This window comes from Emydura macquarii, unplaced genomic scaffold (assembly GCF_026122565.2).
Source record: "Emydura macquarii macquarii isolate MOO-44397 ecotype Brisbane River unplaced genomic scaffold, CSIRO-AGI_Emac_v2 contig_1551, whole genome shotgun sequence".
In the NCBI taxonomy this organism is placed as follows: Eukaryota; Metazoa; Chordata; order Testudines; family Chelidae; genus Emydura; species Emydura macquarii.
In genome coordinates, this window is record NW_027131688.1 from 14,473,704 (window position 1) to 14,498,260 (window position 24,557).

Consider the following 24,557-nt stretch of genomic DNA (forward strand, 5'->3'; position numbering starts at 1 on the left):
GGCTTAGTTCATCAAAAATTGTTTTACTCACCTCCGTGTTAAGAGAGGACAAGCTTGTGAGCTGCTGAGTATCTGCCATGTCCACGGAATTGTGGGGATGTGGCATCTCTCAGGATCCAGTTGAGAGCAATTAGACAGAAAGTGAGTCCATGCAGAAGACCAGTGCAGCAGAAGGATCCTGAATTACAGAGGCTTCTGAAACAGTGAGCTACTGACCAGTCTCATTTCCTATTGAATTCAATGGGAGCTTGGCTAGGACGTCAATGGTATTTGCTTTTGTGCAGTAGCTGCATAGATGGGTCCTGGGAGTTGAGGTCTCCGGGCTAGCAGAGGTGTGGGAAATCATGACAGAGGCATATTGGCAGTGGCACAGAGACATGAGGATGTTTATATAGCATCACCTCACAATGGATCCAATTCTGCCAGATCCGGCAAGATCAGGTCTGCAGCACCTGAAGTCAGACAACGCTTTTAGCAATCGTAGCTGGTAAGTGGCTCAGCAAGAAACTAGAAGTAGGTTGGTGGGGTCATATGGAACTAACGGAGGATACAAATGATATATGAACTCTAGGTCAACATAGATCAAATAACCTTTCTTTATCAATCCTCTGAGACACACTCAGAATGTTCTGATTATTTTGAAAGGGCTGGTGCAACTTGTGCAGTGAGCAAGCAGATGTATTATGTCTATGCAGCAAATGTAATGGTATAACAATTTCCAGCATAACAGAGTTTGCTCCTTACATCTTAGCTAACTTATTCCATCCTTATTCCAGGTTTATGATAATAGTTTTAGCCTCATTCTCTTCTAAATGATGCCATTGTGGACAAATTAAAAGAAAAATGGATATAGGAAGTTCCCTGGCAAAACACGGTCTGATGAAAGGCAGGAACCAACCAGAATCAATTTTTCTTCTCCGTGTTGTTTCCCTCTCTGAGCTATCTCATACACATTGTTTATAGTTAACTACTAAAAAAACAGGACTATCAGCCTTGAAGTATAAATCTTCAATGCAGCCTGTTGGATGCTAATATTGATGCAATGAAAATGGAATATGTGCATACTTTAACATTTTCTTTTCACTGACTTCTAGGACTTGTCTAGCCTAGAAATTTGTGCTTGTGTAGCTACAACAGTGCCATTACACTGATGTAGCTCTATGATGTAAACACAATATATCAGTGCTAAATTGGTCTTGTACTGTGGTAAGTTACACTGAAGCAAGCCCCATCCATCTTCCGTACATATATTGCATCTACACTGGGTAGCTACACCAATGCAAAAAAAAAACAAACAGTATGTTTCTGTGTTAGTAAGCTGTTACCCAGCACACAGTACATGATGCACATACGTAGGCATTGGCCCACGTGGAGCAGTAAATGTTCTTCTGCCTTGTTGTCTGCATGTTCAGCTACTGGGCACATACTCACTGTGCACATGCAAATGTGGGTGCTCACCTGTTAAGGGGTGGAGTTCCGGAGGCCAGCTGAAACTTTATGTTCACTATGGCCCTGCACTGGTAGCTCTCTATGAGGCACAGCTTCTGGGGATGTCGATTGGCGTTGTGTCTAACAGGGACTGCAGGATCTGACCCTGTGTGTGGTGAGCACTTGTGCCATAAATAACTTTAGAAATAAGCAGGACTCCCACACTCACAGCTGCACAGCTAAACCTCAAATGGCACCAGCCCCCAGTCCCAAATCAGCTCCTACAAATAAAGCTGTTATCACCCCGATATTGGTCTCTTGTCAAGTCATCCTGGCAGCTCTTCATCTTAACCGGTTCTTGGAGCTGAGACGCAGAGAATCAGACAAAGCCATGCAGAAAAGGCCACTCCCTAACTCTACTAGGTTCCTAATTGGCAAAAGCCTACTGTAATTACAGTACATGACAAGCAGCAGGAGCAGTTCCTGCCACTGGTTTTCTCAGATGAAAATTATGGGCCTGCCTTAACCATGACTATTGTCAAGTATTTCAGCCGTCCTCCCTCCTGGGTTTAACCCCAGTGTCTTTTCAGTGCAGCTGAGGGGATTGGAACTAATTGACAAGCCTAAGTGAGTGCTAAAAATGTTCAGTGATTGATGGTTTTCAAGGTAAACAGGAAACAGGAGATTCTGGTTCTACAGATGGTAATATAGCTTCGGGCCCTAATGATAATATGTGAGGTATGGTATCAGTCCAGGTGAGAGGTTACAAAGTTAGAATAAACCTTTGGAACATGAATCGCCTGGCACTATTGCAGCATTTACAAACCTTACCTTTCCTGCTTGAGACATGACTGAGTAAAAGGCCAGAGTGACATATTTGGAGCCAGTGCAGATCCTGCTTTTCCAGCACACAAGGAATGCAGTGACCATGGAAGGATTTGCACTGACTCTCTGGCAAAGAATGAATTTAGCCCATACGACCTGACCCAAGCCACTCAAAAGCAATAGAAAGAATTCTGTTGACATCAGTGAGTTTGGGATAAGGCCCACAGTTTATATAGTTGTTTGAATAGCTAATTTCTAGGGTTGGTTGGGAATTTTCTAACTAAACATTTTTCCCATGAGAAAATGCAATGAAACCATTCGTGGGAAAGAGTTGGTTTTGACAAATCTCCCAATTCAAAAAAAAAAAAAAAATTGCATTTTTACAAAAGTATGGAAATGTCTCATTTTGATATTTTTTAAACTAAATTTTTCATTTTCCAGTTCAAAATCAATTTTCATTTTGAAATCTTATTTTATAGTAAAAAATTATAAAAATGAGAAAGGTTGAAATCTAAATGAAACATTTTGAAAATAGGAAAACAAATGTTTTGATTGACCTGATCTAATTTTATTTTCTTGTTTATTATCAGTTTGAAAAAGTTTTGGGGATTTTGACGTTTTATCCTGATTTGGGACAGGAAAAATTTTGAAATCTTGAAACTGTCATGGTATAGAAAAAACATTTCCCACTGAACTCTATTAATTTCTCTGTGTCTGGGGGCAGAAGTGAACAGCACTCCAAGTGAGGCATTGTGCTGTTCTAATCTCTAGTCTAACAATAATTTTTGTAGTTCACAAAATGCAGTAACAATGTACAGGAAACAACTCTGAAAATATAGCATGTTTTGCTCAATTGCCTCAGCAATCAGTGTTTTCTGCATTGGCCAGACTCAGCTAATATGTAAACAGAAGTAAAGACCCAACAGAAGTAACTACACAGCCATACAAGTTCAATGCACTTTTTATTCTATATCAATGAAAAAATATCCACATTTAAATAAAGATGTGTGAAAAAAACCCCACAAAGTTGATCCTCCCTGATGAAGTACAGTTTATTGTGCTGAAACCCATAATCCTTTTGGGTTAGAAATATATGTCTTCTAATGCTTCTAAAGTGACACTTATTTTCCTGTTGTTGAATTTTAGAAAACTGAACAGTGCAACCAGAAACTATGTGATCCCATTTCGATCACACACTGTCACTTCATAAATTGACACATTAGTCACAGTTAGTTAAAGCATTCCCACATATTCCCTGTCAACAGTCATGTGCTAGGCCAAGGGTGCCTCTGTTATTTCTATAATACGAGTTGACATACAGATTTCTCTGTAGAAATACAGTCTTTGCCTGATACGATTCAAGAGTATTTTGCAGATTTTGGACATGGTGGCTAAAGTGCATTTCTACTGTAGCTGTTCAGATTCAAATTCTTATTTTTCACTAGGTTTTTACAAGCTTTCCTCTGTCAAAATACAGGTTTAAATTGCTTTTGTAGAAATAATCCTGAAAGGCAGAGGCATTTAAAAACCCCCAAATCCCTAGTATATTAACAACAGCAAAAAGGTATTTTAGGATGTTAAAAAAATATCAACAGTAACATTAGTGCCATCATCTGTGTTTACATTAGGAAGGCGTACAAAAAGCAGCAACTAGGAACAAATGAAAAATTCTACAGGCAGTGAAAAAAATAGCTTCCCCACACATTTCACACTCTTCTGGTTTTTGAATCTGATGGCTGAGACTTGCACACTTTTGGCAGCGATATTTATTCTATAATTACATTTTTTCAGAGCAGTTATGGTAAAAATAATTCTGGTACTGCCCACCATCTATATGACAGTTTTACAAGAAATGATTTTAACATCTTGTTGCAATACACACACATTCCGAGGCTGTAATGCCTTGAAATTTTCAAGCAGAACAAAGGATTATAAAGCAGCAAGAGAGGATTAAAGTCCTGGCCCTGCAACCATTACTTATATGAGTGACCCTTACTCAGGGGAAAAGTCCCTTAAATTCAGTGGGAATATTTACACAGCTAAGTACTACTCATATGAGTCAGGATTGGGTTTATTAAGTGCTGGGCTCGGCAGAGTGAGGGGGTCACAACCCATCAATAAATCAGTAAACTGCAGGCTTATGGCACACAGCTGGCTTCAGCCAGCCACCACTTACTTTAAGACCCCTGGAAAAGAAAATGCATCTTGGATGCAGAGCTGCACTCTCAACTCCCTCAGGTCACAGCTAGGAAAAGAGTAGATATCAGCTAGCATTTGTGCTCAGCTCTCATACATAAACCACAGGGTTATCTGTCGGGGGTGGAGTAGGATAGGGTTTTTAGTTGGTGAGTGTTAATGTTTTCGGGGATCCTGGCTCAATTTAGCTTTAATCTATCATTATAGAGAAATGGGGCTTTTAGAAAATACTAGAAAAATAATATTTTGATTGTAATGGTAATTATTTATATATATATAAATGTATATTAGAAAAATACCATCCTGCCATTCAGTCAACTACCTGCATGAAAATGCAATGCAGTGATGCCATAATTACATAGCCCCTGTCAGCAAGTGAAATGCACATTGCTGCAAAAATAAGAACATTCCCACCAAACCAAGCAAACCGTACGTTCTGCTGTTGTTTCTCCATGTGACATGCATCAGGCCACGACACCTCACTATGAGAGTTTTCTCTTCTTGGCATTCCAAATATTTGCATTGAAGTGCCTTGTGGTGCCCAACCATTCATAAGCTGGGGTGTTTTTAAAGGAGCTTGGGTGAAATTCTGACTCCACTCAAGTCAATGGCAAAAACCTCCATTGATTCCAATGGGGCCAGGATTTCATGCCTTGAAGCATAGTCTTGGGTCTAGATTCTGCTAAGTGCCATGTAATCCACACCCATTCAATGCAGCGCTCTGTCCCTCTCTAGCTGTGCCTGCGCCACATATAGAAGTTGATGAGGTTGCTACAGCACTGACTAACAGAGAGAGGTCTTTTTGATCTGGCAATCAAGGGTCCTGTCAAATGAGAATGATTCTGGCTGGGGACAGAGCTCTGCAAACTCTGAAGAAGTGCTGTAGCAGCATCAGCAGCTGCCCTGCTTTGGGTTGCATCTCCCTGTGGTCCAGGAGATGTAACTAGTGCCATCTATCTATGTTATTTGCTTGCTTTCTGGCAGAAGTAGTTTTATCCTCCATCTTATTTTAAAATATGCTTCTTCCCAGATTTTGCATAGAAGATATAGAGACTCACCCCTTTACAAGAGCTTTCTAGACAGCTGTGAATTTGTAACGATCATTTTGGATGGAAATTGCTTGCAGATTAGATACCAGGGATAAGACAATAGATCAAAGACCTTCTTCATTAAAAATATCCTTTTACTGGAGGGTCGAGCTGATTTTATGATAATTTTATTCACTGTCCCAATTTTCAAAAGCAACCTCTACATTTCTGCCTGCGTTTCCCACATGCCAGTTTGTGGGATGCAATATCTTGGATGGATTCACATTAGAGATGAGGGGACCAAATAAAACCCTGGATTCAACCATCCCAGGCTTTGAGGAAGTGCTGACCCCGATCACAATACTGTGCCTTGGTCCCATTGTAAATGACTGCTTTAAAGGTCAGAGAAATCAATGGAGAGCTCCTATTGACGTCAACGGGCTTTGGCTACGGCCCTATGTTATGTAGGCAAACCGGTTAGCTAGAGGTCTGATTTGACTGTACAAAAGGCTGTTTGCACATGCAAATCCATAGCCAAAAACATACACAAAATGAAGAGCACAAGTATAGAGGCTGTGCTGAGGCTACTTGGATAGCTCACATAATCAATGGCTGGAATTTATGCAGATTACTATAAAATCAGCACTAACTATGGTTGCTAACAACACATAACTTCTTTCTATCATATATAGGAAAACAGATAATTTCCCCATTTTAGATTCCAATGCAACATTATTTACCAAGCCTCCTGTTTCTACAAGTTCTACAAGATTTCCTTTTGAAATCTAAGCAGGAAACTGTGCACAAAGAGAAACAGAGGAAACAGGGTTTTTTTTTAAGTGAAAATATTCTGCTTTTAGTGCTACGTTTTGATGTAAATCTATCCTCAAGAAATGCAATAGTTAGCACAATACTTATGTCTGTGCAGGTATGCAAGAGTGCATTGATGTGCAGCCACTAAGGTAGCAGAATAAGGTTTTTTCATGCATAACAGAATAAATTGCTGTGTAAAGTTTGAGAAGGTTGTCAAGGGTCTAATTATCCAATTGATGTGAAGAGAAATTTGGCACATGCCTTCTGCCAATACTAACAGAATTTTGGTACATAAACTCCATTTGTAGGCATGGGATTCAGAGACATCCAGCGTGCAAGGTTCTACTCTCTGTTATCTGGCTCAACATATCCTAAACATTTATATCTCCTGTATTCATGCCCTATGTGCCCCAATGTCTGCGCCCATTGGCAGCCATGATTCCCATATGGAGCAAAAGAGAAAGAGTCAATTATAAGACAGAGAGGAACAGATTATGTTTCATGTTGAGAGTATTGCGGGAAATGAAGCAGTAAATGCTTCGAGGATACATTTTAATTCCTATGAAATTCACGGCATGTGAAATGGATTGAGTTTTTCTTAAGTAGGTTTTGAAATTTGTTCATACTAGCAAAATGCTCGTAGATAACACATCTAGTGCTCAATATCTTATTAACAGAGCATTTTGGGGAAGTTCATTTGATTGTTTTAGCCCCCGCGCTGTACACACCAGAAACAAGATTTAGTCAGCTTTTTTTTTTGGCACAGCTGAGAGGCACATTTAGATAGTGGTTTTGCATTTTAACGTTAAGTAAGCTATTTCCTCAGTAGCACTAAATTCTCTGGCTATGTATGCTTAAGATTACTGTGGAGTGCAGAGGATCTCCAGATAAATCTTCTATCATCTCTTGGGTTTCTTGCCTGAGCTCCTGGAGGGCAGATCTTTTAAAAACCTGAATCCCTTTGCATGGCCAACCATTGCATCTTCCATTCCATAAACTGAATTTACAACTGGATGAAATTATGCAGTTTGTGGCACGAGCCCTGCAGTTAACTTGAAACGTGTGACTAGGAACCTACATTTTATAAACGGACTCTAGGAACTCAAGAAGGTATCATTACATCATACACACCTATACTTCTGCTATAAGAGCAGACTACAGACTCATCCTGCAGCATTAAGTTTTTAAGTTTTATTGTTGACTCCAATAGAGGGAGGCTTGGATAAATAATGATCAATAAAGACCCTGATCCAGTGACACTCAACAATTTTTTTATGCAATCCGTTAGCAAATGCTTTGTATTCACATGTACAGCTGGCTGCCTGAATATGTTTATAATACAGAGACTCATAATTATGCAAAAAATAAGAATTTGTGGCCAAACAGCACTTGATGAAATAATTGCGGAAGACGGTAATTAGTTCTGCAGGGATAACTGAGGACTAATTAGGGAGAAGAGTACGGATGTTGGTTTTTTTTGTTTGTTTGTTTTGTTTTTTTAAAAACCTCTCTTCTTTCAGAATTTGGACAAGAAACCAGAAATACAAAATCAGATGAAGTTTCAGATTAATTGGACAGCACAGAAGTCCTGAGAATAACATATCTAGATACCAAGCATAATTGAAATGCCTGATGTTCAAATAAAAAGCACTCTGTACCTCTCCAATGTCTTGAATTGGCTAGTGGTGAGTCAGAAATACCTCTATTCCTTCGTAAGCAATGGCTGAGAAAAATGGATCCCACGAATTTGCTCTCCTTTCTGGGCATACAAACCAGTGAGAGAAAACTGGCAGAAAGACTCAGGAAATTCAGCTGAGACCAGGCCTCTGAATAGGAGAGAAGCTGAGTGCCCCGGCTTCCCTGCAGTGGACATGTTGACTGGAACAAAGCCCCAGGGTCTGCCAGCGGGAATGAAGAGGAACTTTTCAAGCAGCAGTCAGCATGAGTTCAGAATGAGGGCTATGCTAAACTTCACTGAAAGGGCAACTGATGGAATGATTCTGTCTTGTATAGGATAGAATGAGTTCTGGGATGGTGTCTCATGGACTCCCACTTAGCATACTAAATAACTAGAGAACTTTTGGAATAAACAAAAGTTTAAAGCCTGGCTTATTTTTAAGGACCTGATCATTATTCAGCAGAGTAAGGCTTGCAGGACTTAATCCTAAAATGGGCTATCGAACAAAAACTTTACTAATGTTGAGGGCTGATTTGCCCTGTTATTCATGCCTCATCTTTGGGGACTGGAAGCCTGTCACTCAAGGGCTGGTTTTGGAAAGCATTCTGCATGCCATTGTGGGAGAAGCCATAGACACACTCACTTAGGCTCACATGTTCCAATCAGACTATTTTGATTTGACAATTCCAGGGTCATTTAAACCTACTGCGGCAGAGAGCAAACTTCGTAAATAGGCATGGAACTTCTATCTAGAGAAGCAATGAGTCTGATTTCTTTTTTCAAAAATGCATGCAACATGACTACCGGTGCAAAAAAAGCACAGGCAACTGCAAAATTAATTTGCAGTTGAGTATTTTTGTGAGCGAATGGCCAATTAAATAAGCAGTCTGATAACACAGGGACAGGTACAATGTAAAAACCCTGATGCGGTAGATAGGTACATATAGTTAACTAGCCACACAAATCTCCAATAGCCATGAACAGCTTCAGTCATCAGGCATGCCAGGAATCTGTATATTTGAAAATCATACTCAGATGACCTGCACATTTGTCATTTGCCCTTTCCTGGGAGCAGCGATGGGTATAAATGAACCGGTCACTTTCAGAACATACATATAATAAGTTTATATGGTTACTTTAAGTGTTCCAGTGGCCTTTATGCCTTTTCTGAAGTCTGGTGTCAAGTCCAGGAATTGGCCAGTGGCTACTGGAAGGCTTAATTTATTTATATACAGTAGTTTTAGAAGATGCCAATTTTCTCTGGTGTCTAGTTGATATGTATCATCTCTGAAATGCACTTCGCTCTGGCAATGGGCATCAGATTCCTCAGTGCAGTATATAATCTGCAAACAGACAGTTGAGCATGCAGAATACTCTACTCACTAATACTAATATGCAGAATGCTGTACTCAGAATGCATACTCACTACCTGCCAACCCCATCTACAGCCTATTCATGGTATTTTTACATATATGTATCCATATGCTGTGAAGAAATGCAATTAGGTTTAAATCATGAGTAGCTAAAGTGCAATTGTCCTGCAGTCCAAAGACAAAGCTCCCAGTGAAACCAACGTGGGGGGTTTTGTCTAAGGACAGCTGAGTCTGAGAGACTCCCAAGTTGCCCCATTACCACCCAGGGCAGCCTTATTCTGAAGCTCCACCCTTAGGCTGGAGGATTCTGCCAGCCTCCAAAATGAAGACTGTGATAATTTTAAGATTAAGGGTAAAGTTTTCAAAAGTGCCTATGTAATTTAGGAGTCCACGTCCCCTTTTTGAAAATGACGTGTGTATGAGCATACATCTCATCAAAAGTTAGCAGCAGATAGGCTCCTATGGTACTTGAGTGCATTTGAAAATGTTACGTTAGAGTTTTTAAACGTGTGATCTAAATATAAACTATCTGTGACACTTCTCCATTCTCCAATGCTGCATTTTCCTTTAAGAGGGTGGAGCAGATTAATAGTGGGATGTCTGTCAGTCTTGACAATATCTATTTAAAACACTGAACATATAAATCGCCCCAGACTCCAAAAATAATTACAGTGTGTATAACTTCTCAGCAAAAATATTGCACATTAAAATACATCTTCTTTACAAAAATAACAAATAAGCAGGTACCATATAAAAAGACAACTCATTTCATCATTCTTTACATTTCAGATTTTGGACTCTCTATATAAAGCTTCTGAACAAGATGGTAAGAAAAATATGTTGTTAATAATGGGAAAACAACCCAACAATTTTGTAATTCAGCTTGGGAAATACACTTGAGTAATGATCTGACAAGAGTGCGTTTGCAGGCGTAGATGGCTTACAAGTATAGGAATTATGTTTGGGTGTTATTTATTGTCTTGGTTGATTTGTCACTACATTTGCATCGTTTTACGCCATAGTGTATTTGCAAAACCTGTACTTCTAATTTCAGATTTTAGATAAAATTTACTCACTGGAATTTCATTTCTTGACAAAAAAGATGCAAGTTACCAAGTATGAGCAATTCCAACACAACACAGTGAAAGAAGGAAAATCCTCTTTTAGAAGCAACATATAGATTCTCACTATAACCTCACCTGTGACCTTTTGTCGTATCATGTCTGAATTAGAGTGCAAGCTCCTTGAGACAGGGACCCTTTTAATGGTCTGTAAAGCACCATGCACACCGACTGTACACTGCTGTGGAACCAGTTCTTAATAACGACACTAACAGAATACGCAGTGTAAACATACAGGTGAAAGTTCAGAATTATAAAAACTTAAAACCCACCACAACCCCAGGACTGTACGTTTTGGATGTTTTTCTAAAAGATCTGCTCTAGAAATTATTTTGGGGGAGTTCTCTGGCCTATGTCACACAGGAGGTCAAATGAGGTGATCACAGTGATGATCAATTCTGGCCTTGGAATCTATGAATATTTTCTTCAATGAAACAATATCGCTATTTGAGACCTTCCTACTTTATTTCTTAAGCATCTTTCTTTTTCACTTGATTCTCTACTTCTTCCTTTCTGCTCACTTTTCCTGCTCTCTTCCCAGGTGCATGGCACCACTCGATGGCACTCTGCAGGAGCGTGTTACCATCTAGCCAGTTTCCTAATAAGTTATCCATTATTTTAGCTCCAAAGCCCTTTTTAAATTCCTTGTTCTCCTAGGACAACTCCAGGTGTTGGCATCATTCCACCTCACAGGGGCTCTGAACCGTGTCCCCATTTCTGTACAAGAAACAAAGGGGGACCATGAGCTTTTGTCCTGGACGTTCTGCTCACTTCCATGGCTAGATAGAAACACTGAGCTTAACCCAGAGTCAGAATCAGCGGAGAAAATTTTTGCCAGCTGGTACATCTTCATTTTGTGACTGGAAGATTTAGTGCTGGTTAATTTTATTTTACCTGAATTCACTCTTTTTTCAGAAAAACTGGTTCAGAGCAGGTCAGGTTTACAAAGAGTCTCTCATACCTGCTGGGCAAACACTTTCTTCCAAAGCCCTCCCACTAAACAAGCTTCCTCAACTTGGCCTTACACTAGCATCTGGCACGACAAGACTCACTGGGCCTCCTGTGAGCCATTGCCACAGAAGCTCTCCGACTGCTTTCAGTCTTTCCTCCTGGTTCTAGTCCATGGGCTTCACATTCCCTCCTGTCCGGCTAGGAATTTTTACTCTTTAACTGATCATGTTAAGCTTCTTATGGAAAGTCATTAACTTGGCGGGAATTTCTTCTTTTATGAGGCTAGGCCTCCACCCTGGCTTGTTCTCTGGACACTGTCCCAAATGTCAGTATAACACCACCCAGCTTGTAAATCTCTCTTCTCCTCTGTAGATCTCAAAGCAATTTACAAAGGAGGGCAATAAAAATACCCCATTTTACAGATGGGGAAACTGAGGGACGAAGACGCTGTCACCCAGTAGCAGAGCCAGGACTAGAACCCAGGCCTCTCAAATCTTAGGTCTGTGTCCAATCCACCATGTTTCCCACATGTAGGTGATAAAACCAATCACCCCCTCAAATCTCACAGTCTGTCACTGTTATGACCCACACCTATTCATAGCCTGGCATCTTCCCACCTTTTCTTTGCCATCATCACTTGCTATATATGGCTAATTCTGTTTCCAAGAGCCTGAGGGCAGGGAGCCGGTCGACTGTTGCATGCCACACCCACCTGTGTTATATGAACCATGTACAGCAATGGGCCGCTGTAGGTATGTCTACACTACAATAACACCCACCCCCCTGGCACCGAGCCTCAGAGCTCGGCTCAGCTGACCCAGTCTCACGGGGCTCAGGTTGCGGCGCTATATCACTGTAGTGCAGGTGCTTGGGCTCAGAGACTCAGGGCCAGAGCCTGAACGTCTACACTGCCATTTTATAGCCCCTCAGTCCAAGCCCGGCGAGCTCGAGTCAGCTGAGCTGGGCTAGCTGCGGCCATGCTGCAGGTCTTTTATCGCAGTGTAGACATACCCTGTGAGTTCACAAACTCCCCCCCATCCCCCAAAAAAAGGTCAGAAAAGGCCTAGAAGAATTCTGAAGAAAACTGTTAGCGGGGAGTAGGCCCCCAGAATATCACACCATAGCTTTCAGGTCCAACTTTCAAAACTGATCCATAAGGAACGTAGGAGCCTATGGCTTTGTCTACAGAACCAAGGTTGTACCATTTTGACTATACCCACATGGTTAAAGCAGTACAACCCTCTCATATGGACACAGTTACACCAATCAAAACGTGCCTCCGTATAGGAAGGGGAACAAGCTATACAAGTGTAAGGCACCTTTATCCCAGTCCAACTACATCCACTTTAAGGCTGGCAATGGCCTAGTCTCAAATCACACCTTTAGCCAACACACTGGGGCAAAGACCATGTGTAGACTGGGCCTACGTCCCATTGTCAAACATTGCCCTGTTGCCCAGATCCTCAAATGAATTTAGGCACCTAACTCTCATTGATTTAAAAGGGAGTTAGGCACCTAAATACCTTGGAGGAGCTATGCTTGAGGCACTTAGTAGCCTAAGGGTACGTCTAAACAGAAAAAATAACCCGCAGCAGTGAGTCTCAGAGTCAGGGTCTACAGACATGGGCTTGGCCCCAATCTTGCAAATGGACAGACCATACACTCCCATGGAGCTTACCAAAGTCAATGTGTTCTGCAAAGGTTCAGGTGAGGGGCCAAGGTGATTCGGTCAGACATAGACAAATGCTCTGGTCCCTTCCTTGAACTCCCAGAGAGTGAGGATTTCAGGTTTCAGAAAAGACAAGAAAAATATAAACTACCTCTTTCCAGTCCTCAGAGATATAGAGCACTCTCTGCTCACACAGAGGTTAAGGCTCATTACCTTGCAGATTTGGGTCTTTATCTGAGGAGCCCCGCACCGCCATTTCTCAAATACTCTGCTCAAGGTATCCTGGGAGCAGGATTAGGAAGTACTATAGATCGGTCTGAGGGCCTCATAGTGGAGTATTTATTTACTCAAGAGATTAAACGCGAGGTTCTACTCTGAAAACCAACAGTAAAATGGCATGGCTGGCATTACTGATCGAATGGTTTTGCTTTCAACAGGTTTGAAATGCTGTTTCAATACAAACAATTTCCTCCCCTCTCCTCCAATCCTATCTATTTTGTTTAGGACACAAATTGGAGAACCCATTTTTAAAATGTTGAAATATCCCCTTTTTTAGCATTTTTGGAATGGAAAGCTTCAAATTTTCATTTCAAAATTACTTTATCCAAAGAAAACATTTCAATTAACCCAAATGTTGCAAAACATTTTGGCCTTTCAACCCAATCCAGAACAGTTTCTTTGTCCAAGATCTCCAAATTTTTCAGTGGGTTAATAATTCAAACTATTGAATTGAATTGAATTATTGAGCTATTTCCATGATATAATTCTACAGTTCTTCTCAAATCGTGTCTATAATATGTGAAAATATTATTTAAGCTGTTTCATTTGCATTGGAAAGTGCTTGATTTTATTTATACCTTTTTTCCCCACTAGTATCTTGTCCAGAAAATAAAATCCACTTATGTGTGAACACTTTTTGTGTTCAAAGTGCTACTTAAATGCCAAGAATTATCACTATTACTAGTATGCAGCAGGAGCATTTGTACAGATTTCAGAAAGAAACTTAACGCATGCAACTGAGTACTCCCTAAATGATATATATATCTACCTGAGCGCTGATTCAGGCATCACAGAATGTTTTGTTTGTTTTATTAATTATTGCACTTACTAAAGTAGATTTCATTTTTAGTTACGTTTTATGTGGATCATTAGATCACTGTATTGCCCTGCTTAGAAAATTAGAGTGATATTTACAGTGTTCACCAAATTCATGCATCCTTAATGAAAAGAGTATATCCCATTCAACATCACCATCAGCCACATCATGCAAACAACAGAACAAGGGGGACTGGAAAAAAGGATAAATGATCTTGAAGGCAGCTACTCCATGAAACAACATGTAATGTGCTATTATTTTAATGTATAGTCAAAGTGCTTAAAAAATGTATGGGCCAAATTTTCCAAAAGGGAGCTGCAAAGTTTGCATCTGCAAAATGTGCCTTCAAGTATCCAATTTGCATGCCCCAGTTAGTGTTTTGTAGGAACAGCCATTGCACTCCTGTTGAAAATTTGGCTCTGTATGTATTGCCTCATACAGGACATGAACTGGTTCAGTGGATCTTTGCAATGATTTAGGCATATCATAGAGTAAGAGCAGCACAGGCACAAGAATTGACATTGACCCTGGAAAAACCTTGTATGTTTCCTGAATTTACTAGTTTCTAGTATGCATAGCTTTTAGCCAGTATGCATTTTTAACCAGTATAGTTGTACTGGAACTGTAATCGATACTGTCCTCTCAAATAATTTTCAAGGTCAGATTAGTTTAGTTACATGTTCTCTCATTGTAAAGCCACATAAGTTACACCTAAATTTAAGAGTGTAAAAAAAATCCTTTTACATGCCATGCAGTTCTGTTTAACATTAGTTGCAGAGAAAGAGCTAAGTAATTCACAGTTAAGGCTAAAGCTTTCTAACTAACACATCCTGCTACATCCTGCAGAATAACACAGAGGCATATTCCCTTCCTGTTTCATTCATGTAACAGGACGTTAATATGAAATGGGACTTATGTGCACATGGGTCAAAGTCCAGTTCCCTGTAGAGTCTGCGTAATTGGACTATTCATTGGGAGGTTCTGGGGGGATGGAGGGAGAAAAATCCTCCTTTCGAGGCAAACAGCTTCTACACCCAGTGGGCCATTACCCCACTGTGGAAGTGACTGGTGATCAGCATAGTCACAGCTTGCCTGGATCTAGCCCTGGTGTGTTCCACTCCCAACCTCACCCTCTGTGCTGAAGTGCGGGGAGCCGCAGCTGAGCTGTGCACCACAGCACACCTAGAGGCCAAAATTTTGCCCTGGCTCTGAGAATTGCCATTCAGGCCTGCAGAGCAAAACCACATTGGCTCCACTGCAATGGAAGACAGAGGAGATGAGTAGATTGTAACACATGGCTTGTTTGCTACTACCAACCACATTCCTGACATGTGCAACAGCTAGGCACATTGGAGAGGGATCCAGGAAAATGAATTGCTGTGTATCAGTTTTAACCAGAGATTAAAGTTGCACACTTAGGGCCAAATCTTAAAGCTTGGCATTTAAAACATACCCACAAAAAGCATGTTTGCTCCAGCTGCATATGTAGCCCCCACACTTCTATGCACATATATGCCCTTAAGTCTGGCCTCCCTTTCTCCCAGTGCAACTTGTATCCACAAAATGAACTGTGATTGTCCCGTGTATCTCCAGCTACCTGACTTGAGCCTGCAGATGAACAGCAGATGCAAAAACGCAGCCACAAAAAGGAAGCATGTAATTGAGCAAAGTGACTGGGCTGCTTAGGCACCCGACTTTGAAAATAATTGTCCCTAATTGTTTATGTGGAATCTCCTCCTCCCCCATCCACACAGGGGGAAAAAAAAAAGAAAGAAAATTGTGTCCTAAAAACCTATGAAAATTGACACAACAGCCGCAATGACGTCTTTGGCTTCGTTATGGTCTTTTGTGGAATTACATATTTCGATTTCATAGTAAGAGGCATGTTCACCCTGGGATGAGAGTTTATAACTTCCACTACTGTAAAGGATTCATTTTGCACAGGGGAACCTTTTGTTTTGTTTTGTTTTGAGGTTACCTGATAAAAAGCAATGGCTCTGATAACCTAACTGGTAAGGATGCATTCTAATTGTGAAAGTTGATGTAATTTACCTGACTGATTGTAAAAGCTTCTTGTGCTAATTTGTATTTACTGCAGGCACTTTTTAGAAAGTGGGATTTTGACACAGGAAGCCATACAAGTGTATTATGGAACTCCTCCGTTTGAGTCATCATGGTCCATTGTGTCAGTCTAGGTCAGCAACGGCACATGTTCTATAATTTCTATGGGCACTTTTGTTGAAAAAAGCACCCGCACAAGCAGTATTTGCCCAGATCTGCAGCTGGTGTAAATTGGCGTGGCTCCATTAAAGTCAATGGATCTGTGCCAATTTTGGACAGCTGCGGATCAGGCCCAAACAGATTTTAAAGTCTCATTGGTGTGGGAGATGCATTTTTTTCAAAATCCTGTAACAAGCAGGGTAAGTTCACCCATGGCGGAGAGTGCCAGTGTAAGTTCCCGTCAGAACTAATGGCACGCACTGGCAATGCAGGAATGTGATGCTGGAAGCTAAGCAAACGCATGCACGGCATATGGGGTCTCGGGGGGGTTGCTCACCAGCCAGCATTGAGGGTGCTGACGGACTATGGTGAGGGGCCATAGGATCTAATGGCCCCGATACCACTGGCTGTGCAGGGGCTGTTTTCCTGCACCTTCAGCCTGACCCAAAGTCCACTGAAGTCAAGGTTAAGAATCCCATCGAGTTCAATGGCTTTTGTATCAGGCCCCAGCTGGGGTTGGATTTCATCTCTCCAGATCTCCCACAGCTCTCCCTCCCACCGTCCTATTACCCAGGCTCAACATGAGTGAAGTGAATTTCACCCTTAGTGAATATACAGCCTGATCTTTTTTTCCCTACTGGCAATTTTAGAGTTACCGACTTCCTTCGAAAAAGGGGAAAAAATTAATGCAATCGTTTAACGTCAGGCTTTGGAAATCACTTGTTACAAGCTCACGGGTTGAGCCCAGATTTCCCTCTCCCTCACTGAGAACTTCCGTGTGACGTCTCAGCCAGGCACAATTTTTGGGGGGCTGCCATCAACCCTTGAAAAACTGGAGTTTCTAATAAAGACACTGAGGTTGTGTCTGCATGGCAATGAGACACCCACGGCTGGCCCATGCGGCTTGGGATAAGGGGCTGTTTATTTGCCGCGTAGATGTTTGGGCTCTGGCTGCAGCCAGGGCTCTAGGACCCTGCGAGCTGGGAGGTCTCAGAGCTCACGCTGCAGCCCAGGCCCAAATACCTACACTGCAATTAAACAGCCCCTTCGCCACGAGCCTGAGTCAGCTGGCCCGGGCCAGCTACGGCTATCTAATGGCAGTGTAGACAGACCCTGACAGACTCAGACACTGTAAGTGTTGCTACGAGAATCGACATAACATTATTCTAATAGTTCAGTAGGAAGCGTGTTGTTAAAAGAGGCTTTCAAGTAATAGTTTCCACCCCACCAAAAACACAGGGCGTGTGTGTGAGATGTTTTGTTTTGTTATTTTGTAAATAATCATTCATTCTTATTGTTTCTTACGTATAATGTTAAGAAGAGGAGGGGAATTGAGATAAAATGCAGTGCATGCAGACCAACCCCAGTGATAATTTCCAACATTTCAGACGATCACCTGATGTAGGTTAAATACACTGTCCCTTGAAACTCAGCCAAATCCTCCACTTCCTTTATGGGAAACATAAATCTATGACCAAATGTACATGATACCATAATGGAACAATACCAGGAAATGATTCTAATAGAAGACTGAGCGTGTCCTTAGCCTCCTGTTAATCTACAATTTAACTCAGCAGAGAGGACTGTGAGGAAACAAACGCTCAATTCACCCAGCCTGAGATCAAAACTGTCATGGCAACACTGGCAGGTTGGACCCTGATTCTTTAAATAGTAACATTGCCTTTGTTAAACAAAAGTAATCCTTTTATTACATAATAGAGATTATAAATAAATGTAAAGTGTGCATGCAGTCAACTGCATATTATACAAGCAATATCTATGTTAATAATTGTTTTCTTTGGCAGGCCAGAATCCAGCTGGACATGCAATATTTACATATCAAAATCCTTGTTGTGTTCAAGTCATATTGGATGCAAGTGAAAATATATATATATATATATATTTACTGTATACACATACTCATATATATGTATAAAGGTATATATACACAATTGCATATATCCTGTATACATATATAGATGTAAGTATATGTTAAAAGTGGATTTCATCTTTTTCTGATTCAGGTGATGCAGGCCTTGAAACACTAAAAATATCTTGACAAGGTATTTGGGGGGGCAATTGGGGTGATAAATGGGACTTGGGGGAAGAGGTCTGGGACACGTTCTTTTCAGACAATATTTTTAAAATCTCTGCCACCTGTTTCTCAAGGGCAGTCATCCTGCTGCTTAGCAACTGGATATCTTCTTTGAGTTCGTGTTTGACTTCCTGTAGTGTGGTTTGTAAGGCCTGCTCAGGAATGGGGTAGAAGGGATGTTTTGCATCGGCTTGGATAGGGCTGTGTTCCAAGGGGCTGCGAGTCTCACCAGCTTTATCCAAACGAAGGTCACTTTTTGTTATTCCACTGTCACAAGAGTCTGTTTTCCGCAAAGGATTTTTAGTTACACTGTTCTCTGAGTCGTTGCACTTGGGGTCGTCAGACAATAGCCCCATCGACTCAGCCTTTGTGACATTATTCCAGTCTTCCTTTTTCTCCTCTTGGGCTCCCATATTGTTCTTCAGTCGAAGCCACCCTTTCCCATTCCCATTTTTCATCCTGATGGGACTGTTTACTTTGAGACATTTTTCAGTGTTGCCATTTGGCTTAAGCTCCATTGCATCCCTGTTGTTCTGCTTGATTGTCTCATTGGTTTTCACGTAAGCCAGGGACGTTTGGATGGGTGTGATCTGTGACACAGTGACCACACTTGTGCCTGTGATGGAGGCTCCGTTCTGCATGGTACGGCTCTCTACTTGAAGTTGGTTCCTCTCTGGATCGATGTGCGTTGTGCCTTGATTCCGCATCTCCTTCTGCTGCTTGAACTTTTGAAAGAGCTTTCGCACAGGGTGATCCACAGGGATGCTCAAGGTCACTTCATTCTTCTGGCGCAGGCGCTCCTCTTCTTCCTTCTTGACATCGCTGATTTTCCGGAAAATAATCTGTGAGGGATAAACCCAAAAACATGGTGAGAAGACAATGGATTTTGCACACCAAAGTATGACTAATATAATTTAAAGGTGTAGAAACAGCATAGTCCTGATCAACAAAGTCTATGCCCTGAAGAGCTCCCAGTTCAATTTAAGACAAGTGTGTGTAACAAAATAAACAAACAAACCAATAATGGAGGGAGCACGGGATAATGAGGGTAACAGAGGTAGAAGCATAGGGTTACACAGGCTTGCAATGTCCACAGTTTGGAGGTGTCAAGTAATTCAAAAGTGTGGATTTTTTAAGGGTAATTCGTTGTAGTGTATTACAATATCGTACCACAAGCTTCTCTGGCAGAATGAGCCCAAAGCTCAAGCTCAGGTATTGCCTTGGAACTAAAAATATAAAATGACCTGACTAACTGGTCTTTATTTTGTGTTTTAGGAGAAAACAGGACTTACGTAAAGGGAGCTAAACAGAAGGCGCATAAGAACTGGAATGTGGATAGACTGGCAGTGGGGAACCACAGGAGAAAATGGGAGGTAAATGAAGGAGATGTGAGGTAAGCAAGAGTTAGGGATGTAATCAGCGAGATCCAAAGAACTATTGTGAATTGGTAGCAAGAAAATGGGACAATCAAGGAGCGGACCTAGCCACGGAAAGAGAGTCATGGATAGACACAAAATGGGGCAGATCTAGTCACAGGGCGGTGGAACGGGAGTCAAGGATAGGATGGATGAAATTTATTGCATTTGCTTATGCAAAGTGGTTGAGTGGCACCCGCCCCAAAGGCTGAACTGAACAAACCAGGGCAACGTGACAAACAAAACACTCCAAAGGGGGACATTTATCAGAACCCAAACTTTTTTGGTAAAATGCCTCAGTCACATTTTGCTAGTTTGGGATTCTTTCTTTTTTTGAATGAAGGCAGAACAGGAAATCTCCCTTGTCTGTGGCGTGAATGATTAATGGAGCACATGCTTTCATCAAATGGTTCAGCATGACCATTTTAAAACAGATTTTGGGTGCACAGTTGATTCCACTTTTTTACAAAGTAAAACCCAGTCTTTTATGATTATGATTATTTATTATTTGTATTGGTGTAGCACCTAGGAACCTTAGTCATGGACCAGGACCCCAGTGTGCTAGATGCTGTACAAACACAGAACAAAAAGACAGGCCCTGGTCCCAAAGAGCTTGCAATCTAAACATAAGATGAGATAGATGTATCCAGACAGAGAGACAAGGGAATACAAGGAAAAAGTGAGACAGGGTGGCATGATAGGCAGTGAACACAGCACACCAGTGGCCATAATAATAAATCATAGCAATATGTGGCAATAATTAAATATTTTAAAATATATACTTCCAAGATCTGCCTGTATATGCAAACACATATTTATTTTCAAGCCTCACATAAAATGAAACCGTCTTAAGATGTAAGGCTTATTGCATTGGCTTGAATGGAGTAACAACTGCTCCCTGAGTTAATCTGAAATCAACGTGGAGATCAAAGCTCCCACGGCTTCCTCACAGAAACTTTTCAAATACGGTAGATATATCCTTGTGGGCTGCTAGTAGATGCAGCTGCTTATAATAATTTAGAAAGTTATAATAAACATGTTATGTCCAGTTTAAAAGGCATGGACTCATGGAAGATGTTTTCATTTGACTCATCAGACCTAGATGCAATACATTCATATCTTTATTTAGAAGCTGCCCTTGATTCACGCCTGCCCCCATGCAGTAGCCTCACCTCTATCCTGCAAGCCACAGAGGACAAAAAATACATTTAATGGAAGCTGCCTTTGATTAAGGAGGGAAGTAATTACATTTAATTGAAGCCACTGTCTCTAAATGAAGATACAGAGGGTTTGTTATTTTTCAAAAGGAGATCTTCTACTTAGGCAGAGCATACACACATTTCTCTGATCACAGAACACTGAACGTGCACAGCTGTGTACCCAAGCCAACGGCTGACAGGTGGAGTATTCAAAAGGGTGTCTCACAAAGAGGTTGAAGGTTTCCTTCCCCATCCTTGCCAGATTGTAGCAGTTATGCCACTGCTTTGTGTAGTGCCAGGGCCCAGGAGGAGGATTGTGGAAACTGAGTCTTGCGCAGACACAGTCCCTTTCTGGGTTTTCAGGAAGGTTTTAGAATAAAAAAGGTTAAGATTAGTTTATCTTGGGTAAGAAAATGTATGTTCTTATTAAATTGTGTAAAAATGTAGGCAGCTAAGCAAGAAAATAGGTTCAAAACTTTAAAACACTGTAACAGCTAGCAAGACAGATTTTTGGAGGATGCTAAGCTTAAAATGTGGCTGATAAAAAAGAAGGGCCTCTAATTATCAAAACTGGTTTTAAGAGACAAAAAAAAGTTGTGTGTAATATAATAAACTTATAGTAACCTCTAACATGTGAGTGTTATCTTAAAATATGGGCCTGTGTGACAAGATAAAATGCCAGGTGGAGCCATCCATACATTTAAAACAATCTGAAAGGAAGAGGCCCAACAGCCATATCTTGTTTTAGCTAAGGCCAAGAAACGGCCAAGAAAGGGGGCAATCCTGAACAGTCCAAAACCTGGCTTTTAGCTAAGATAATAATGGTCAATATAACACCACTTGTTTATTATACAGCATAAAAGAGTCGGTTACCAGATTCTACCTGATCATACTGGGGCCAGCCAGGACAAGTGGGTTGATCAAATACTTAGAAATGTTTGTTACTGCATGGCGTATTAATTGCAATGGCTCCATCCTTGTTAGCTGGACAAAGCCCTGGTTGGGATGACAAGCAGAGGTTAGTCCTGCTTTGAGCAGGGGTGGACTAGATGTCCTGGGGCCGGTTTTATTTGAAAAGGAAGAGGCCCAACAGCCATATCTTGTTTTAGCTAAGGCCAGAAACGGCCAAGAAACTAACAGACTTGTTTATTATACAGCATAACGTTTTAGACATGTCTGGATCAGTTGCATAAATATTATTTGGACTTTGGATTTAATAAAGGAATTTACCACTACATTAGTGTTTGCTGGTACCTATATTACTAATATAACAATAATTCCAGAAAGGCTCCTCCGTGAACACAGGATATGAGCAATCTGCTTCATCCACCGTTCTTGCAGGTCTGCTAGCCCTGCTGTATGGTTTGTACAAGGGCAATGTGGAGTTATAACTTCATTTTTCCTTCATGCCCATCTCTGGTCCTTTTCAGCATCTTGCTCTGCAGTAGTGAGCAATCCCCAAGTTCCCCAAGGGCTGCCACTGCTGGAGCGCTGGCACAGCTACACAAGGACGGACTCTCACATTCCTGCCCAAGGAAAGCGTTCAGGGGTCACTCTACTTATGGTACATTACAGGGTGCAGCTTCCACTAGGTATTACAGCACAGGGACAACCTGGATTGATAGGAATGAACTGTTAGAATTTCCTTCCCGCAGCCAGCAAAGACAGGTAGACTGGTGACAAGAATAAATCAGGGCACGTCTTGCTCTTCACTACCCGTTACTAATAGAACACAAACAACATTGACCATGGTCCTGTTTTCAACTTAGATTGATTTCTCTGTTTTCCCCAGGACCAAACGCTCACAGTTCAATGAACACAACACGCCCTTTTTTCATTCCAGTCTGATTTTTTAATTCTCTTTTCAACTGCCGTGTACAAAAGGGTCCTGGCCCGTGGTTAACTTTAAACACAGAGCAGAATGAAACATGACTGTTACATTCTACAGTGACTACACACGAAAGACCAATTGCCTGCTGATTAAGCAGAGTCTACACTTTATCCTCCTCAAGTGGAATCCCTCGGAGCTCCAGAAAATTAATGTTTTTCTCTATTTAATATATGGGAGATATCTTTCAAGAGCAGCTTATCCACATAAATGTTAGATATGGGCAACACTAAGACACGTGGTTTTGGGTTCTGTCTTTCTAGGTGACCTTCACCACAGTCTCTGAGATCTTGGTTAATACAATATTTGGTGAACCCCAAGTCATTCATGCTCCAGAAATGAGCTGCTGGCCAAATGATATTCATGCAATTGCTCAAAACATGTCTAAAACCCTAAGTAATAAGCAATTAATTCAGCCACAGTAACAAACATTCCTAAGTATTTGATCAACCCACTCATCCTGACTGGCTCCAGTATGATCAGGTAGGATCTGATAACAAAAAACAAAACAGCAGGCCATATCCTCAGTGGATGTAAACTGGCATAGCTAAATAGACTTCAATGGAGGTATGCCAGTTTATATCACCCGAGGACCTGGCTTAGCACATTTCTGACATACACGCGCAGCGGGTGGGGGAGGAACGACAGATATCATCACAATTGTGACATGTGCAGGGTGCACAGAGTAGGTGTGAAGCTAATTTGCACCTTTCTGACCTGGTGATCCCTCCAAATATTGAGGCACTTTCATTCTAGTCATAGCAAGATTAGCATTAGCACGAACTTTTTCTTGTTTCTCCATTTCAGGGTGGTGGTGTCTGTCCAACCTACGATGGCTATTGTCTCTGGGATCACTGTTGTCCTTAATTGCAAGAATGTGGTACATGATTGGTAATTAAACCTAATATAAATCAAAGCCAGTCTGCAATGTGGCAAAGGATAAGCAAGAATCACCTAAAGAGGGCACTACATTGTTGGTCAGGCAGCATGTAAACCAGTTTTTATGATCAAAAGAATGGCGGGGGGGGGGGGGGGGGGGGGGGGGGGGAGTCTGTTCTCCTTATCCCACACTTGGAATCAGCTGTGAGGAAATGCTCCAGGAATGGCATCCTTTGAAAAATGTTGGCTTTTTTAATGCTCTCAGACATTATTATTGTTTTAAATGGAGACTGGGGTAAGTGAATCTCTCCCATCACCGATGCATTTTGGATTTTTAATTTACTCAGCTGGACAAAAGAAAAAATGAAGGCAGCATCATTTTTCAAACAGATACTCAGCACACTTACTGAAATTTTTACTTCCTAAAAAGAAAAAAATCTACCAAGAATATTGAAAGTAGATGTGTTAAAGGCATATTTATATAGTGTTTTTCACCCCCAAAGGATACTAAAGTGCTTTTCAATATTAAATTTATATACGAACTATGCTACATAGAGAAATCACGTCACCCACTACTGAAATGCAGCCACCTCTCCAGTGAAATGTAACATTTTATAAATAGTTCACAACAGAATAACAATATAGGCTAGGAAACTAAATATACTATAGCTACCTGGAAGAGC

The 24,557-nt window shown here is 41.1% G+C and overlaps 1 protein-coding gene across 1 annotated transcript in view; it reads right to left on the reverse strand.

Moving 5' to 3' along the window:
* Positions 1-18,177: 18,177 nt before the first annotated feature.
* KCNH5 (potassium voltage-gated channel subfamily H member 5) overlaps positions 18,178-24,557 on the reverse strand; it is a 234,939-nt gene continuing 228,559 nt past the window's right edge. Inside the window, exon 11 of the mRNA XM_067554914.1 lies at positions 18,178-19,335. Within this exon, the coding sequence (XP_067411015.1) occupies positions 18,391-19,335 (945 nt within the window). The 3' untranslated portion in view covers positions 18,178-18,390. The remainder of the gene's footprint in view (positions 19,336-24,557) is intronic.